The sequence below is a fragment of the Bubalus kerabau genome, chromosome 3 (assembly GCF_029407905.1).
Source record: "Bubalus kerabau isolate K-KA32 ecotype Philippines breed swamp buffalo chromosome 3, PCC_UOA_SB_1v2, whole genome shotgun sequence".
NCBI classification, from domain to species: Eukaryota; Metazoa; Chordata; class Mammalia; order Artiodactyla; family Bovidae; genus Bubalus; species Bubalus kerabau.
Window position 1 is genome coordinate 97,275,872 of NC_073626.1, and position 19,666 is coordinate 97,295,537.

Sequence of the window (19,666 nt, forward strand, 5' to 3'; positions counted from 1 at the left end):
TGTAATAGGGGTAGATAAGAAACAACCTTTGGAAGAGTATGCTATAAACAATAGCATTTTATTTCAGAGGACAATTTCTCATGAAGATAAGAACTTATCTGTTGAATTTTCTTAATACAGTCCATATCATATACAAAGCTATCAAAACTGAAACTCATCAAGCCAGTTTCAGTTAACACTTTAGTTTCTGCAACAACAAGGCGGGAATAATTACAGCTTTCTCTTCACCAATTCTCAAGGAAGTGATGAGGATTATAAGATAACACGTGGTTACATCTTAAAGTGGAGCAATAGAAAAAACAAGTTCTTGCTTTAAAAAGAAGAGTTGAGAAGAAAAAAAGCACCATCTAGGCCAAAATGCCTTCCAATAAAATTAAAAATAATACAGTATTATTTCCTTAATGTGTATGTGTGAGCATGTCCATCTCTGGATATTGGAATAGTTTTCAATTAAAGAGGGAAAGTGGAGGAAAGAATGCATCATTCAAACATACACTTCATTCCTACCATAAATCTTTCCAGAAGCCTAGCAAATGAGAAAACTGTGAATCAACAAAAGCAAGGTGAAATAGTACAATTTTTCCTGCTCTTCCCCATTTTTTCTTTTTACCCCCTATAAAGGAAAAGTCAAAACAATACAAATATATATAAATTTAAAAAGGAAAACCTCTTGCTTACCCCATTTCCTCCACTCCCACTATGTTTAGTATCTATTTCTGCATTAATTTTCTCTGTATTCAGTAGCACATACAAATATACACATATAAGTTTTTTTTTTTAATAAAAAAGGAGTCACTCTTCTGTACCTTGCTTTATTCACTCAATAATATATCATAATACCTCTTCCAATAATTGCTCGAGTATTCTGCCATATGAACATATGAAACCTGAGCATCAAAGAAGGAACTTCTTTTGAAATAAGGACTCCTCTAAGGGTGATCTTACTCCCATTTTATTTTTGCCGTAAAAGCATTTCTACCAACAATTATGTGATTTGCTTTTAGTTACTTGAACAGAAACAAACCTCCTTAAGCCTTACCACATCTGCTTCTGGGTTTTTCCCCTCAGTGTGGTATCTAATTTTACCACTGAGCTGCATCTTCTGTGACCACATAAAATTTAAAAGGAAACAAGCCAGGTTTTACTTACGTTACTGCATACTGCGCAAATGATAGATATTCTACCAGAACATCGAGACCTTTGTTTTCTTCATTCAGAAACTCTCTGACCCATCTGTTTGGGGAAAAAAAAAAATTCATTGGCAAAAATTATTATATGCTGTACCATAAAAGGGCTTTCCCAGGTGGTTCAGTGGTAAAGAATCTGCCTGCCAATGCAGGAGATGAGGGTTTGATCCCTAGGTTGGGAAGACTCCCTAGAGGAGGAAATGGCAACGCACTCCAGTATTCTTGCTTGGAAAAATCCCATGGACAGAGGAGCCTGGTGGACTACAGTTCATAGGGTTGCAAAGAGTTGAACACGACTGAGTGACTTAGCACGCACTACCATGAAAAGGACGCAGTGAAAACTTGTTTTTCCATCAGAAACATCTGCTGCCTGAAAGGAACTACAGCATTAAGCCTAGACTATCTCACATAAGGAAGGAGCTTTCAAATATGGCCACTAAGAAAACCACAACGTTTCCGTGTGAGTGTGGGGGCAAAAAGTGTATGAGTGCCTTCTGTGTATTTCACTGCTTAGTAGAATGAGGATAACAGGTAAGAAACTTTCTAAATGAGGAACTTGCTGCTGTCCTTGTTCCACCACAACTGATCGACAGACTGCTTGTTTAGGGAGCCAAGACTGCATGGGGAATCAGGCAGACTGGGGACATGACGACATAACCACTGAAATCCAGGCCCGATTCCAAATCCACATTCAACTCCTTCTTGGCACATGATGCTGTAGTAAACACTCAACTAGCCAATGAGAGACCAGTGTTTATGGGCTTCTGGAAGTTCCATAGGGATAATGATTGCTTAGTTTTTTCCATGAATGTTAAAACCTTTTTAAAAAGCCGCAGGCAACACACACCAACCGACCTGAGATGTGACAAACATATTGTTTAAAATCATTTAAAAATAATATCAGTTTGCATTTGAGTGGTGGATTTGAATGCAGTTTTCTGAGAATGTGTATACATTTTTATTTTCACAAAAGATGAAGCAGAGTGGTCAGATACTGAGGATAAACACCTGTTACCCTATGTCCCAGATCTCCTCCAGGATATCCACCTTCAAAGAACACGCGGTATCCCATCAAGCCTGTACAGCATTGGAAATTCCAACAAATAGTAAGTAAATGCATCTGCTATACCACCACAGAAACGAATCTTGGGGTATATGTGTCAAAAGCATTCCAAAGTGGCTGCTTTCCTCCATGAACACTGAGCCAATAAGGTCCACCAGTTATGGACACTGTGGCTCCTATGGAAACCAGTCCTGAAGCTATGAGAACAACTGTCAGACAATTCTACTGTGTGTCTGAAAGGATGAGCAGTCCTTTTAAGGTTTTTGGCTTAAAGGGAAAAAAACAATTTGTTGGGCTCAGAATGCCTTTCTTTAAAATTTTGTTTCTAGGGGGATTTTGTTGTTTTATCCTCAAGCACATCCTTTCTTCAGGTCCCTTCACACCACCACCTCATACATGATCTCAGTGTCTGCTTCCAGATCCTTATTTTCATTTATTTTAAATTACTCCCTATGTGGCTAGGTCTCAGAAGACACGAGGCATTTTTAAGTGCCCATCCTTAAAGCTTAGAAATAGAAAAAAAGTATTTTTTTCCTTTTAAAACTGGTAGGAGACTAAAGAAAGGTTGGAGCTCACTATTGAATTGGATGACTAGCTCTGCTCTTGAAATTCAAGCCCTTTAGCCTCTCTGTGGCCTTCCCATCGGTTGGGTCTATGGGCTCTGAGGGCATGATTTAAACCAGCCCTCCACAGTGGGGGCACAGCAGAAAGCCCCAGAGCTGGGCAGGTGGGGGGGTGGTCATCTTTTTATTGGAAAGAAAACTAGATTTTTCACAGTGACCTTGATTTCACGTGGTCTACGTGGCCCATATTTCACTCTCAGTGGCTCATATTTGTTGTTATTCAATCTCTAAGTTGTGTCCGACTCTTTGTGACCCCCCAGACTGGCCCCATAAGAACACTCTAATTTAGGAGTTGAGAAGAATAGTCATTATAGGTTCTTCTTGTTGATTTTCCAGACATTGCCTCTAAAACACATAAATGGTCCAGGACACCCTAAGGACCTGCCATTGTCTCATCTCAACCCCTAGCACCTTTGCCTCACTTAGTTCAGCCACAAACTGGAGAAGAGGCAAAATGACTCACAGATCTTTTTTTTTTTTTTTAAGGAAGGAAGGAAGAAATGGTAGGAAATAGCCAACTACAGCCAGAGTGCAATCCTCTTAACTCAAAGTACTAATATGCATATATTTTGATGCAACTATAAAGCCTATTAACTGGCTTTTATTTCAAAGCCTTTATCAATACCCCTGCTTGTTCTTGCTGACTTTGAGTGAAAGGACCTTAAAAATAAATTTCAAAGTGAAAGGCAGGAGCTTCTGCTCAGTTCCTAAAAATAGGCGAGAGTATAACCCATCTTGCCTCTGAAAGGTTTAATTTCATTTTTAACCTGTTTTTCGAAGCTGTGAGATCTTCCTTGGGTCTACTATTTGGCTCGGACCCCCCAGGTGATTTAGGAAAGAATAAGATAGAACTCCATCACAGATCCCTACCTTACCACCCCTTTTGTCAAGTGGTATTAGGTTTGTATACTCATCTCAACAAAAAGGCTCTGGGGTTTAAGAAAACAACAATCATATTCTGCATTGGAGAGAACAGAGGTGAGAGTGAACTTCTGTGGAAATTAAAGACTATGGAAATCAAATAGAGATGGTAGGTAGAGATGAAAAAAGGGCAACTTTCAAAAACATTATCTTTAAAGGCATTATCAGGTACATGATTATGACATATCATAAATTGAGGATTCCTGTAGGAAATTTCCATTTTCACCTCTGTGTACGCTACACACTCTTCAACATATTGCCAGTACAGAGAATTTCAAATTGGGTGATTACAGGTCCTGGAAAGTAGAATTGTTTCCGATTCTGACAGCATGCCACATTACTGAGTACCTCACAGATTCGATGTAAATACCATATGTTGTAAATTTGAATTTAGGCAAATTCCAAACTGGCTGCTGGGGAGCTGGAAGGCACAGTGATAATGAGAAATAGCTCTGGAAAAAAACTTATTCAAGGAAGGGCTCTAAATGCGGGTGCCAAGAGTTACCGTTTTACTCTAGTCGGGTCAAAGCTTTGTTTCCAGATTGATGTTGTCTTCCCTCTGATTCTCCCCCAAATCTTAGACCCTCATTGTTCTCATCTAGAAAATAAAGTCTCAAAGGACATTACTGGCCTTAAATGTGTAAGAGCAAATGAAACAGATGCAACACACAAAATGAAGGAACAAATGGTAAATTTGTTCTGCCACTCTCCTTTAGAGAGATGCAACAGGCATCTGAAAGGAACTGCAGTTGCTGAAAAATCATGAAAAAAAAAAAAAATCACAAGGGAGAGAAAGAAGGTTAAGTATCACCCAGATTGATCAGCAGCAGCCATGTCGTTTCTGCGAGACAGCATCTGAAACGGTTTCTCTGTTTCTCGAACGTAGCCCATGGACCACCAAGGGTCCCTGAAACCCTCTCAGGGGTCTGTGAAGTTAAACCTATTTTCATACAAACGTTGAGTAATTGCTTCTGTCACTCTTCTGACACGTGCACTGATGGTACAAAAGAAATGAGAACGAAATCTACCAGCAGTGACTACACCTATTGATTGTATTCTTCACCCCAAGCACTTGAAAGGGGGTAAAAGTGAACTTCACTTAAAACTGTTCTTAGTGAAGCGCTAAAATTCCTGATTTTATTGAAGCTTGCTCCTTGAGGATACATCTTTTTAATTCTGTGCGACAAAATGGGAAGCCCACAGAGCATTTCTGCTGCGTGCCCAAAAACTACGCGATCTTGAGGAAAAGCATGGATACAGCTGCAAGCTGACCCAGGCACTGTTCACATGGAATGTGAAATGACAGACACATTATGGTTATTCTATCTTGGGTATCCATCTGCTGCTGCTAAGTCACTTCAGTCGTGTCCGACTCTGTGTGACCCCAGAGACGGCAGCCCACCAGGGTCCCCCATCCCTGGGATTCTCCAGGCAAGATCACTGGAGTGGGTTGCCATTTCCTTCTCCAATGCATGAAAGTGAAAAATGAAAGCGAAGTCGCTCAGTCGTGTCCGACCCTCAGCGACCCCATGGACTGCAGCCTTCCAGGCTCCTCCGTCCATGGGATTTTCCAGGCAAGGGTACTGTCTTGGGTATCTGATGGGTATCCATCAGATAGTCTCAAAAGTGAAGGAAGTTGAGCCTGCCATTTTGAGGAAAAGAACTGAGAAAATTTTTTGTCAATCAAATTTGAGCTTACAAACAAACATTGGACTTTTGGACCACCATGAGTTTGAGAGCTTCCAATGCTTATATTCTGATGAGACTGGTGATTATTAACAAACACGCTTATTTTTACATTGTAGAATAAAGTGTGTTTATGTTTGAAAGATCAGGATAACTCAGTGAAACATTTTTTAAATGATTTTTTCATGTTTCAAAATGGTGCATGGGTAAAAATCCCCAGAGTGCAAGACAGCACAATAGATTTTAGTATAAAAGAGTACGAAAATTCACTGATACACTTTCAGATTCCATGTTGCAACTAACTTTAAGAAATCACCACTCTTGAATTTTGGTGATTTCTGGCCACAATTACTTGAAAGTGAAATGAAGTGAAGTGAAAGTCGTTTAGTCGTGTCCGACTCTTTGCGACCCCATGGACAGAATACTGGAGTGGGTAGCTTTCCTTCTCCAGGGAAGCTTCCCAACCCAGGTCTCTGGTATTGTAGGCAGATTCTTTACCATCTGAGCCACAGGGAAACCCAATTATCTGAAAAGGTTAATTTAAAAACCTTTTCAAGTACATATCTGTTTATGTATATGAAGGTTTTCTTCATATACATAAATCAAAACAAATCACAACAACTTGAATGCAGACAAAGGTATGAGAATCCAGCTGTCTTCTATTAGTGAAACATTAAAGAGACTTGTAAACATGCACAACAAAGCCACTCTTTTCACTAATTCTTTTTTTACTTTGGAAAATAATTATTTTCATGCTATTAATGCTGTATGATGTTTATTATTTTATATTTATATATCTACAACTAATATTTATCATGAGGTAATAAATTATTTATCATGAGGTAATAAATTATTTAAAATAAGCATATCTAAAACTTACCAGTTCAAATTTCCAATATAGTAACATTAATAGATCATGTGTTCTGTTTATAATAGCCAGGACATGGAAGCAACCTAGATGCCCATCAGCAGATGAATGGATAAGAAAGCTGTGGTACATATACACAATGGAGTATTACTCAGCCATTAAAAAGAATACATTTGAATCAGTTCTAATGAGGTGGATGAAACTGGAGCCTATTATACAGAGTGAAGTAAGCCAGAAAGAAAAACACCAATACAGTATACTAACACATATATATGGAATTTAGAAAGATGGTAACAATAACCCTGTGTACGAGACAGCAAAAGAGACACTGATGTATAGATCAGTCTTATGGACTCTGTGGGAGAGGGAGAGGGTGGTGAGATTTGGGAGAATGGCATTGCAACATGTATAATATCATGTATGAAATGAGTTGCCAATCCAGGTTCGATGCACCATACTGGATGCTTGGGGCTGGTGCACTGGGACGACCCAGAGGGAGGGTATGGGGAGGGAGGAGGGAGGAGGGTTCAGGATGGGGAACACAGGTATACCTGTGGCAGATTCATTTCAATATTTGGCAAAACTAATACAATATTGTAAAGTTTAAAAATAAAATAAAATTTAAAAAAAAACAGAAAAAAAAAAAATTAGATCGTGTGTTAGTCACTCAGTCCTGTCTGACTATTTTGCAACCCTATGGACTGTAGCCCTCCAGGCTCCTCTAACCCTATGGAATTCTTCAAGCAAGAATACTGGAATGAGTTGTCATTTCCTACTCCAGAGAATCTACCCGACCCAGGCATCAAACCTGGGTCTCCTGCATTGTAGGCAGATTCTTTACTGTCTGAGCAACTAGGGAAGCCCTAATAGATAAAACCCACAGAAATAAAGACTTACTGGATTTCAAAATAATTTAAGGAAGTAAAGGAGTCTTGAAATAAAAGAAATTTTAAACTCCTGGTTTGGTTAACAGCTTTAGATTTGGACAGCTTCAGGTTCAAACCTTCGGAGAAAGTAATGGCACACAACTCCAGTACTCTTGTCTGGAAAATCCTATGGATGGAGGAGCCTGGTAGGCTGCAGTCCATGGGGTCACGAGGATTCGGACACGACTGAAGCAACTTAGCAGCAGCAGGTTCAAACCTTAATGCTTCTCAATTGTGTGGACTTTAGCAAGATATTTAATTGCTTGGCTTCACTTTCACTTTTCACTTTCATGCATTGGAGAAGGAAAGGCAACCCACTCCAGTGTTCTTGCCTGGAGAATCCCAGGGACGAGGGAGCCTGGTGGGCTGCCATCTATGGGGTCCCACAGAGTCGGACACGACTGAAGCAACTTAGCAGCAGCAGGTTCAAACCTTAATGCTTCTCAATTGTGTGGACTTTAGCAAGATATTTAATTGCTTGACTCTCAGTTCCCTCATCTAGAAAATGGGAGGTTCAATGGTCAAGAGCAATAAAAAAAAAAAAATCTGTTAAGAAGTAACACTTTTAACTTGCTGAATACATTGCTTAACACATAACAAAATTATAATGATCTCGTGAATTTCCAAAAAGCACCATCTAATAAGGAATTAATGGATTCATTGGTGGCTCAATGGTAAAGAATCTGCTTGTCAATGCAGGAGACACTGGTTCGATCCCTGGGTCAAAAAGATCCCCTGGAGAAGGAAACGGCAACCCTCTTGCCATTCTTGTATTCTTGCCTGGAAAATCCCATGGACAGAGGAGCCTGGCAGGTTACAGTCCATGGGGGTTGCAAAAGATTTGGACAAGACTTAGCAACTAAACAACAATAACAACAATGAATTAATCATAGGATACCTTGTTACACATACACCATAGGTGTTGTACACCCTTAAGACCCAGCCTGAGCCGTTCTGTTTCCTCTGCCAGCCTGGCCCAGACAGCACTGTTTCATAAAGAAGTCTAGGCAAGAATATGCTCACCTCACATCCTTCAGCTCCTTCCTCTTTCTACAGATATCCTCCTCTCCTCCTTGCTGAGGTGTACCTCCCACCTGTAATCTCATGCCTATTCTCATCTCCCCATTGAGATACAGTGAACCAAGGAAGCATCTTTCAGAACTCTATGACCTCGCACTCAGGATGAAAAGTAATTTTCTATCCTAATAGGCAGTTTCACTAAAATAAATTACCTGCAAAGAGAGTGAGCCTACAATACAGCTTCATGGATTAACACCCATCAATCTATCCCGCTCACAACCATCAGTGCCTCTGGAATCTTATCACCCAACCTTCAAAATGTCACAGCAGCTGCCTGTCCATAATGCACAGCCAATGTGTTCTAACAGTATTTGGCTCCTTTCAAGGGTATTTCAAGTCATTTCAAGGGCCTTGGGTAAGTCATAACCCAATTCTTCTCTATTTCTAGTCCATTTCTTATTTCAATTTGACTCCAAAAAAATTAATTTTCTTTCTCAAAAGACCATTCACTTAAAAAGTTTTAGGCTTATATCAAAACTCAGAACACACCCTTTGCTCGACAAAGCTGTAGCTTGGAATGCTATTGCAGCAGAGCCCCAGATTTTAACCATGAAAGGCAAGCCTGTGCCAAAGATAATTTTTTTTTCAGGACAAGTAGTTTTTAAAGGTAATGTTCCCTTTTAATTTCTGGGAATTATAAACTCCTAAGTATCAGGATACTTTTAGATAGAGAAGGTAACATTCTCTGCAAGGATTTCCTTAGGGATATATGTGGCTCAGAGGTTAAAGCTTCTGCCTGCAATGTGGGAGACTTGGGTTTGATCCCTGGGTCGGGAAGATCCCCTGGAGAAGGAAATGGCAACCCACACTCTGGTATTCTTGCCTGGAGAATCCTATGGACGGAGGAGCCTGGTGGGCTACAGTCCACGGGGTCGCAAAGAGTCGGACACAACTGAGCGACTTCACTTTCACTTTCATATCATTATTAACAACATTGTCCAATTATTATTATATAATATTATTTTCAACAAGCATAAAAAATAACTGTTATCATATATTGAGAGTAATTGTTGTTGTTTAGTCACTAAGTCATGTCCAACTCTTTGATACCCCATGAACTGTAACCTGCCAGGCCCCTCTGTCCATGGAATTTTTCCATGCAAGAATCCTTGAGTGCGTCTTTCTCCAGGAGATCTTCCCAACCCAGGGGACAAACTCATGTCTCCTGCATTACGGGCGGATTCTTTACCACTGAGCCACCAGAGAAGCCTTGAGAGTAATTACTTTGTATTAAACCCTATATCAGGTCTTTCATAAGTTATCTTTAGTCCTTGCATGTGTGGTAGGTCGCTCCATTAGTGTCCAACTCTTTGCGACTGTATGGACCATAGGCCACCAGGCTCCTCTGTCCATGGCCTTCTCCAGGCAAGAATACTGGAGTGGGTTGCCATGCCCTCCTCCAGGGGATCTTCCTGACCCAGGGATGGAACCTGTGTCTCTTACATCTCCTGCATTGGCAGGCAAGTTCTTTACCACTAGCGCCACCTGGGAAGCCCCATTTAATCCTTACAACATTCCTATAAGTATTATTATTCTTATTTTATAGATGAGAAGTTAACTTAGGTCACATGATAAATACAGAGAGTTTATGTATAATAATTTATTTAAGTCAAAGAACTGATAAGGGGGCATGGCAAAAATAGGTCAAGATCTCCCTTTCCCTAAAGCAAATAAGCACCCAATTATCTTTCTAATATGGTATCTCAAAGAGTACAATAAAAAATCTAAGGATTCCCTCTACAGCACCTTGCATTTCCAGAATTTCTCATTGTACTCATTGATTATATTCACACTCCTAATTCTTCCAAACTTTTTCCCCATCAAAAGTGGTCAACCCAGTTAGCTTCATAAAGAAGAGTCCATTTCAGGTTTGGGTTTTCAGGACAAGCAAATCAGGTCAAAATCCTAGTGTGTGGTTTCATTCCATATAAGGGTATGTCAGACAATGCACTTTAATGAATTTTTGTGCTGCTAATGCCAAAATTTTCCAAGCGCGTCACATAGGTAGTAGACAAGGGAAAACTTCAGCTGATGAAGATGAAAGAAAAATGTAAAACTCTTTCAATGTGCCTATAGTATGCTAAACAACAAACCACGCCAATTGCTTGCAGATTTGTACTGGCTTCTACCCAACCAGAGTGCTTCTACTCTGCCAACTTTATATTGGAAATGATCACCTTGCCTTGGTATTTGATGGTCAATTTCACATTATTTCATCAATGCTTGAACAAATGCTTTTCGACAATTTGTAGAAATCCTGGCTGCAGATCAACCCACCATTTTCAGTCAAGAAGAAGTGCCAACAGTAAAGGGTTGGCCTTACCAAGTGGAATCTAGTTCCGGATCCCTGAATATTGCAAAGTATTTGAATTTCCTAAGCTCTGGATGCCCAACTATATTATATTAAGTCACCACCACTTTCACTCCCAACAGACAAGCTCCATCGCTTTGATCCCAGAGCCCTGATTATCTTATTTCCTTTCAGGGAAAGAACTGCCAGATGAGGCCAGATAAACAAAAGGACAGCATTCTGAACAAAGCATCTGGCTTTGCAGCCATCGACTTTGGGGAAGTCTCTTACCTTCTCTGGCCCTTAATTCTTTTAATCTGTGAAACGAGCAATCAGTTTAAGCAATCCTAAATTTCTCTTCCAGTTCTGTTTTCACGCCACTCTGATCCACTGTTCTATAGCACACTTTCTGAGACAAAGGTGATTGTCAACCTTAGGTTAGAATCAGTTCATTTTCCACATATTTCACTCTCTAGGTGCCAAGCATGTGAAATTACCCTTAAGGAAATGAATATTCTCACCCAGGTTCTAAAGCTAAAAATTAACCTTACATTTCTTTGACTTAAAAAAAAAAAACTTATGCTGAAATAACTGTGGAAAATAACCATTTGGATGGGTTATACCAAACATAGTCAGAAGACGAAGTAAACTGTTATTTGGGTAATTATTTTACAGAAGAGTCTGAAAAACAAAAATGTAACATACATGTAAAACTTCATTTCCAGTAGACCTATCACAGGGGAAAATTCTAAAAGATCTGAAGTCTATAGTTTTTTCCTTATAAGTCTCAAAGACTCAAAATCCAGAGGGGTTAAATAATTACCAGGTGTTAAACAGATACTTTGGAAAGAACAGAAGCTATAAAAGAAAATACTGATATCATCTGCCTTAGAGACAAAACACGTTATCTGAAAGTACTGTATAACTCTGCCATACAATTCTGGAGAAAGGGAGTGTGTAATGAAGCTGTACTTGCTGGAGGCAAAGCAACCATGCTGTTGCATGAAAAACTCTTTGAAATGGTTAGTGCAGATTCCCCAAACTTTGCTTTCATGGTATGGATTTACACTTCATGGTCCTGAAATTTGGGGATGAAGGAAGAAGAGACTCAGAACAAAGTAAGTAGTACCACAAGGAGGTATGTCAAGTGACTCTGCCCTGTTTTGGCCAGAGAACTGAGAAAAGTACGAGGCAGCTTCAAGTAACCAACTCAAAGAACTCCAGGGAAGGCTTCAAGATCTCCCAGGCTCTCAGTCTACATTACTTGTTGGGGGTTCCTATCTTTCCAGGGAATCACTCTACATACACCATCACTGAATGCAAGCAAAGAATTTTACCATTCTCATAAACATCCCAAATCAAGGACTGTCTGTCCTGCCTCTACTAATTCTTTTACAGTGAGCAATTTAAGAACTAAAAGGTTCCACCCGTCTAAACCTCAGTCAAAACTTATAATGAACAGTAAGGAAGCTTAGTTCTTTGGATATGATTCAGTCATTCTCTTAAGTGTCCAAAAGCTTTAGAGCTAAAATGTTCAGTGGGAACACTTACCCAATATGGTTGGTTCTTAAAGAAATTTCCAGTTCTCTTAGCACTTGTGTGGATTCTTGAACACGCCGTCTGAATTTCTATAATTCAAGAACACATATTCTCACAAAAGATACTTTAGCAAGTGTTATAACTGTAGCTTACTTGTAATAAGTTTAACAGAATACAGAAACATCTCTGCTCCTAAAGTGGGCTTCTCTCATATTTCTTTTTTGCAAAGCACACAAATTTTTCTCATTGTTAACAGCGTATGCACAAGGACTAGGGAAAACGACTTATTTCATGTAATAACTGTCTCTAAGTAGCTTATTTTTTTCCCTACCCCACAATACAATACAATACCTATGTGTTGGGGACCCTAAAATCATTCGTTTCAATGATTCAGTAGGGCTCACAGGTCCCAACATATAGTTATCCTTACAGCTAGGATTTATTACAGCAAAAAGTTACAAAGTATAATCCACTAAAGGAAAAGGTGCATAGGGTGAAGTCCAGAGGAAACCAGATACATGCTTCCAAGTCTCTCCCGAGACGAGTGACAAATGACAATATTTGTGAAATGCTTTCAACCAGGGAAGCTCATTGGAAACTTAGCGTTGTTATTTAGTCACACAGTTATGTTGACTCTTTGCAACCCTGTGGACTGTAGCCTGTCAGGCTGCTCTGTCCAAGGGATTTCCCAGACAAGAATATTGGAGTGGGTTGCCATTTCCTTCTCCAGGGGATCTTCCCAACCCAGGGACTGAACTCACATCTCCAGCATTGGCAGGCAGATTCTTTACCACTGAGCCTCCAGTGAAGCCCAGACACTTAGTACCTGGGATTTCTATTGGGGGTTCATCACTTAAACACTCTCTGCCGAGCACATACCAAAAGTGCAGACTTCCAGAAGGAAAACAGGCACTCTACATAAACCATGTGGTTGGCATCAAGAGTTCAGGCACAGTGAGTCATTATCAACAGAGAATGCTTGGAACTCTCCCAAAATTCAAGTGTCCGGTTGCCAAACGAGAGCCAACCTTGCAAGCATGCCTTTCCGAGGTGGCGATCTCAGACCTGCTATGTTTATTCCTTTCTGCATTACTTCATGTGGAAGGTCCCTCCAGACACTTCCCTTCTACCTGATGAATGTCAAAATTCCATGTGTCCTCAGGGGCTCCTTCTCTGCTGCCGTGACTGCAGAAGGAACAGGGTCATCCAGCTCCAAAGACAAAGGTATCCCAAGGACAAAGGACAGGAGGAAGGTTAGAACGGAGGAATCCAGGATGTGGGGAGGGGAGTACCCCGCCACAGGACAGCCTTGGTGCCCCAGGGCAGACTGGACTCCTGCTCAACACAGATGGGCTCCGGCCACCCTTGCCTCCTCTTCTGAAGGTCCTTGTGCTTCTCCCCAGCTGCCTCTCCAAAGACTTTCAAAAGTTTTCCCCCGACTGCCATTCCTGAAGCACCCTGAAGACCTTCTCAGGTGTGCAGCATCCAGGAGATGTGAAATAAAAGCATCCCTGATGCCATGAAAAACCAGAGCCACCCCCAATTTGTCAAGAATGGCTTAAGACAAAACAGAGTCATCTGTAGTTTGGAGGGACATCTAAGCCCAGTGCTTCTTGGAGAGCTTTCCAGCAAACGAGGACCGGCCTGTGGTCACACAGCTGAGGAAACCACTTCCAGGTGTGCTGGCTGCTCCAGAGGGGCCAGTCCCATGGCTGAGCCACAAGCCTTGGGCTGTCTGCACATGTGCCTCTCGGAAACAACTCATAGTTCATCCCCCGCAACCTGTGCCGGTTCCCTAACTCAGCCTTATGCTTCCTCAGGGAAGGTCATCCCTCATACAGGGTGACAAGGACAACCGGGATACCACCAAGGATCTAACTGAGTACAAAGGAGGATCCACTGAAGGACTAAGAGACACATATCAAAACAACGTAGCTCAAAATACTGAGATATACAGGTATGACAACAATAGCAGGTAATATTTATCAGGCATTTACTATGGACGGCGCTACACTTTTGCAACTGCAGGATTAACTGAGACACAACTAAACTGACTTCACCGCGTGTTCTGTTCTCTGGGGGAACTGTTTGAATTTCAGCTGGACTCTGCACCAAAGAGAAACCTTGGCATATACTTCCCTAACACATAATGACTGCCAACACTCTGCATCTGTACAATGTACCCAGGATGCTTTAAAAAACTTCAAAGGGAAACTGTTTGCCTGTGGGAATCAACAACAACAAAAAAAGAGTTGGGTACCATTTATTAGCAGAGTTCAGCCTCCCCCAGCCCTCTCTGTAAAAGGCAGGCCCAGGGAGGAGCCCACGGAGACAGCTAAACCCTGGAGACCCGTATAATAGGTTTCCTTTTCCATCTGCGGCACCCACAGAGAACCAGACTTCTCTCTTCATGGCCCATTGCCTTTCTCCACGCCAGACATGAGCACACCCCTGTAAAGTGCAGACTGAGCACCGCCTGGTATATTAAATAAGGAGGCTGGTTTGGAGAGATATCTAATTTAGGCTCTTCTTTCCCTGCCCTACAGGGTTTCATTTAAAACTACTTAGAAGAAATAGAATATGCTTAAGAATTTTTTTTTTTAAGAAGACAGCAAATTAAGAATCTTCAATTCAATGAGAACAAAAGATTAATGAATGAAGTACTTGAGGACTCCAGATGCAGTTAAGGGGAGACTGCTCGGTTTAGACTGTCTGGCTAAAATGGGAAGCCTGATTGCAAATCTTTTACCCCATAATGCAACTGAGAATTGTAAACTCATTTCAACTGCAAGCCATGCCTTACTCCAGGCAAAATCTCCTTTTCTCCAGGCTTTAAGCATGACAATTATGTTGAGTGGAACAGATCATTTCCTACTGCCAGCATCTGACAGAACTCTTACTAAAGCGAGGATGGTTGAGCCAATGTCCATTTTAAGTTTTTGTTTTTTTGTTTTTTTCCTGAGAGCTGAATGACTGATCTTGAAAGATGAGGCTCAGGCCAAATACAACCATTCAGATGAACACATAAGGCCAGGGCAGAGATGTCAGGAATGAAGGTCAGTCCAAAGAAACATCCTTTGTCTGGGGTCTCTTTATGAAGTTATTTGCAAGGAAGCAAAACACTTTCCATGCAGCTGATTTGTTGTTGCTTTTCATTTTGCATTCTTGCCTTATTCTTTCTCCTTTTCCAAGGGAGAACTGGAACTGGGCCAGAAGATCCTGCCTCCTCCCTCCAACCATCTTCCTCCCCAGGGGGCTCGGGGCTGGAGTCTTAAGTGCGTTCTAGGAGTTTTCATATCTTGCTTTTTAAAGAATTTGACAAATATTGAGATGACTGTCCGGGGATGGGAGATACTCTGGGTGAGGGGACCTCTCAATACAGTACCAGATTCTGCCACATCTAGCTTGGGGCTTCCCTGGTGGCTCAGATGGTAAAGAATCTGCCTGCAATGTGGGAGACCTGAGTTCCAACCATGGGTCGGGAAGATCCCCTGGAAAAGAGAACGGCTACCCACTCTGGTACTCTTCCTGGAGAATCCCATGGACAGAGGGACCTGGCGGACTACAGTCCATGGAGTCACAAAGAGTCAGACATGACTGAATGACTAAACACACACACACAGAGCTCAGGGTGAGAGTGCTCAATGCTGGGATCTAAGCCACCTAGCCAGAAGGTTTACAAGCTAGAGGATTTCTGAAAATATTTCTTATATAGAATATTGCTGCCCTTGTGCAAAAGAAATAATTTTTTTTCTGGGTTCTGTTTTATGCATATGGGTACACCTTCCTTTAATTTCCTCTAATCTGATGAAATCGAAGGCTGCTATATCCTTGGGGAGGGGGACAAGAAAAAAATTGAGAATTATGCAGCTGTCGCACAGTGGGTAAGGAGAAGGTGGGACGAATTGAGCGAGTAGCATGGAAACATACACATTACCATATGTAAAATAGGCAGCCAGTTAAAATAGGCAGCCAGTGGGAATTTGATGTATGATACAGGGAGCTCAAACCTGGTGCTCTGTGATAAGCTGGAGGGATGGGGTGGGAGGTGGGAGGAAAGTTCAAGAGGGAGGGGACATATGTATACCTATGGCTGAGTCATGGTGATGTACAGCAGAAACCAACACAATATTGTAAGGCAATTATCCTCCAATTAACAATAAATAAGTTATAATAAAATAAAAAAGAATTAAGCAGCTGTCTCATTAAGGGGACCTGACAGAAGTTCTGTGTTAAAAAGAAACATGTGTACCATATTTAGGAGGAGGGTATTAGGATCCTTTGACAGGTACATTCTTAGAAGAGGAGGCTACGTCATACATGGCTTCTAGGTGACAGCAGAAGTCCACAGGCCATTTGCCTCATCACTCTTGGACTTTACTTCTGCTTGACTATATAGCAACCACAGGACAAAGGGCCAGGAAACATCCCAAAGGAAATAGTAGTTGTTCTCCTTTGCTTGATTTCTTTTGGCAGAGTGAGGGCAGTGCTTAGAATGGAAGCAGGAAACAAAATTAAAAAATGTATCTCCAAGCCAAGAGACCAGGAAACAGCAGCTAACTAGGAAAAGTGTGCCTTTCTGCTCCTGAGTCACGTGCTGAAACAACAGAGGGAATTCAGCTCAAGATATTGTCAGGGCAGCCCTGAAAGCAGGAGTTGTGGCAGGTCAACCGAAAAACAAGTGCTGTCTGGTGACGAGCCCTTCACCCATCGTGAGCAAGGGCAGCTCTGCCCTGAGACATCCCAGGGCTGATCCAGGCCCACCGGGCTGTGCCAGGCTACATGCTTTACCACGAGGCATCAGTTTAAACCAATTGTGTGGCTGCACAAAGCAGAGCTTGTTTGTAAGAGGAGAGAGTCTGCTGAGAACGGAATCAGCTATTCTCTCCTTACCTTCTCGGGGCCTGGGGTACGGCTCGGGGAGAAGCTGCGAAGAGCATCAACACAGGATGTGAGCACACAGCTGGGATGACAAAACCCCAGTGATTTTTCAAGGTCTCTGGAAATGCACCAAGGCATGGAAGACAAGTATTCTCTTTGTGAGGCCTTGTTTTTCTGGGGGCCTGAACACCTCTGAGCTGAACTAACCACCCAGTATAATTATAAATGGCAGCTAGTCAATAACCATCAGAGGTACATGACTCCCATCTCAGGAAAGAACTTTTAAACACATTCTCAAGAGAGGATGACTTTTTTCTTTGTCTTTTCATGTTGTCAGGCTCCAACAACTCCAGGATTGTTTCCCCGGAGGCACCAGCAGAGTTTATAACAGAGAGGAAGGAAGGTCTCCTCCAGGGCACGAGGATTGTCCCTGCCAGTGACAATCCAGGAAGCGACAACACGCAGTGGAAACAAATCCATCTTACCTTCCTGGTTACTGCTGGATCCAGATAGCCTTTTAGCTTTTGAATATAAGTATGGGGAGGGTTCTTCACCTGGAATCGTTCCTGCAGGAAGCATGAAAGTAAAGTGAAAAGCATGAAAGCTCTGAAGGCATGAAAGTCATATTCACACAGATTGATGCCGCTGATCCAAAGCCAAACGCACCCGCAGCGTGACTGTGTTGCTGCAGAGAGTCACTGGTTTTGAATCTTCAGAGTGGATGTTCTTATCCCCTCTTTGCCAAGGAAGAAACTGAAACTTAAAGGAACTCAGTCCTTCCCTAAGATGAAGCAGCGAGTCAGGGACACCAGTGGATTCAAACCCATGTCTGCTCAACTTGAGAGTCTGACCTGCTTTCCCCATGGGGCAGCTCCCTTTCTGGAAATCATCTGCCTACTCTGTGTGCAGGGTCCTCTTTCAGCAGGTCTTCCATCTGTTGCATATTCTTTGAAGCTCTTGTTAGCAGATTTTTTTCTTTTGAATTTTTATTTTATCTTTGGAAACACCCAAAATTTGACTCAAACTAGATTACATTGTTTCAAAAATGAGCAATGAGGCTACTGCTCAGAGATTGCAGGGAGTATGTGCATATTTGTGTGCATGTGTGTGACCATTAAAGGATTCCTAAGGCAGTTTCCAAACCAGAAAACCCCAAAATATTGTGACTAAAGACACAATCACTGAAACAGCATATAATATATATATATATAACACACATGTATCTCAAGGTGATATTTGAATGCAGATCTGGGCTGAGGCCTGAGACTCTGCATTTCTAACATGTTTCATGCCGATGCTGAGGATGGAAAGACCACACTTTGAGAAACTCATGTCCATGTGTATTAGATTTTATAGGCCATAATGTCCAAAGCAAAAGTAGTAGTAGTAAACTAGACAAATCCAAAGGCCCACACTATAAAATGGTTAAGTACTATATCACAGGCATATCATGATATACTACATTCTGATGAAAAAGAACACACTGTATTGCATGGTGCTATTTGGATGGGTCTTAGAAACCTGTGGGGGCTTCCCAAGTGGCGCCAGTGGTAAAGAACTGGCCTGCCAATGCAGGAGACTTAAGAGTTGCAGGTTCAGTCCCTGAGTTGGGAAAATCCCCTGGAGGAGGGCATGGCAACTCACTCCATTATTCTTGCCTGGTGAATCCCATGGACAGAGGAGCCTGGTGGGCTGTGGTCCATAGGATTGCAAAGAATCAGACATGACTGAAGCAACTTAGCACAGCAAAGCACTATAAACCTGATGTTGAGATGAAAGAGAATACATGATTTCTTTAACAAGAGGCAAAATTCAATACTAACGGTTAGGGACACACACATGGGTGGTTTACTCTCACGTACATACACACACACAGCTGAGTGATTTGCATAAAAATAATAATAGTCAAGGACCAAGATGGGGAAGGGGAATACAGACTGATTCTGAGAGGCTGGCAATGTTCTTTTTGGCCTACCAGTAGTTACACTGTGATAATTTTATCTTACTTATTACGCTATTCTTAAATTTCACAACTTTTCCTGTGTACATGCTGTATTTGACACGCAGAAAAAAGGTTATACAAATCAGCTCCAAAAGGGAAAAAACAAAGATTCATCATGAAATCAGGACAATTCTTATCAAGTTGTTTTCTACACACAACTCAAAAGATGTTTTCCTAGGAATTATTTTTAGCTTGATTATTGTTTACACCAAAATGGAATTCAGTGTTTCACAATGCTGACAATTGGCCAGCATGATAAGTGTTTGTTTATCCCATATAAATTTGTATTTCTTCAACACAGGGAACCCAACATTCTTCCTGGTCCACTCAAGGCTTCTTTGCTTACAGGTTTAGAAATGCTCAATTTAAATGGCTAAATCTTATTATTATCAAAAGATCATTTTACTTGTGAAAAAATATATTTTATTACTTTTTAATATTACTTTAAAATAAAAGAAAGTGGCTTATAGTGAGACACCTATTAATCCTTCCCCTTTACTTAAAAATGATCATGGCAAATTTCGTAGTATACAAACTCGCTCTCCACAGAACTGTTTTTTTAAAAAAAGGTCAGCTTATCATTTCTAATTATCCCCCCAA

General features: G+C 41.3%; 1 protein-coding gene across 9 annotated transcripts in view; it reads right to left on the reverse strand.

Annotated features, from left to right (window-relative positions):
• FMNL2 (formin like 2) overlaps positions 1–19,666 on the reverse strand; it is a 333,194-nt gene that overhangs the window by 93,797 nt on the left and 219,731 nt on the right. For all 9 annotated transcript variants that reach the window (XR_008711915.1, XM_055572551.1, XM_055572544.1 and 6 more), the window contains exons 3-5: positions 17,550–17,630; positions 12,196–12,272; positions 1,150–1,233 (exon numbers count right to left, since the gene is read on the reverse strand). Coding sequence is in view for 8 of the 9 variants with exons in the window: in XM_055572551.1 (XP_055428526.1) it covers positions 1,150–1,233; positions 12,196–12,272; positions 17,550–17,630 (242 nt within the window). In the remaining variant the exon portion in view is untranslated. The remainder of the gene's footprint in view (positions 1–1,149; positions 1,234–12,195; positions 12,273–17,549; positions 17,631–19,666) is intronic.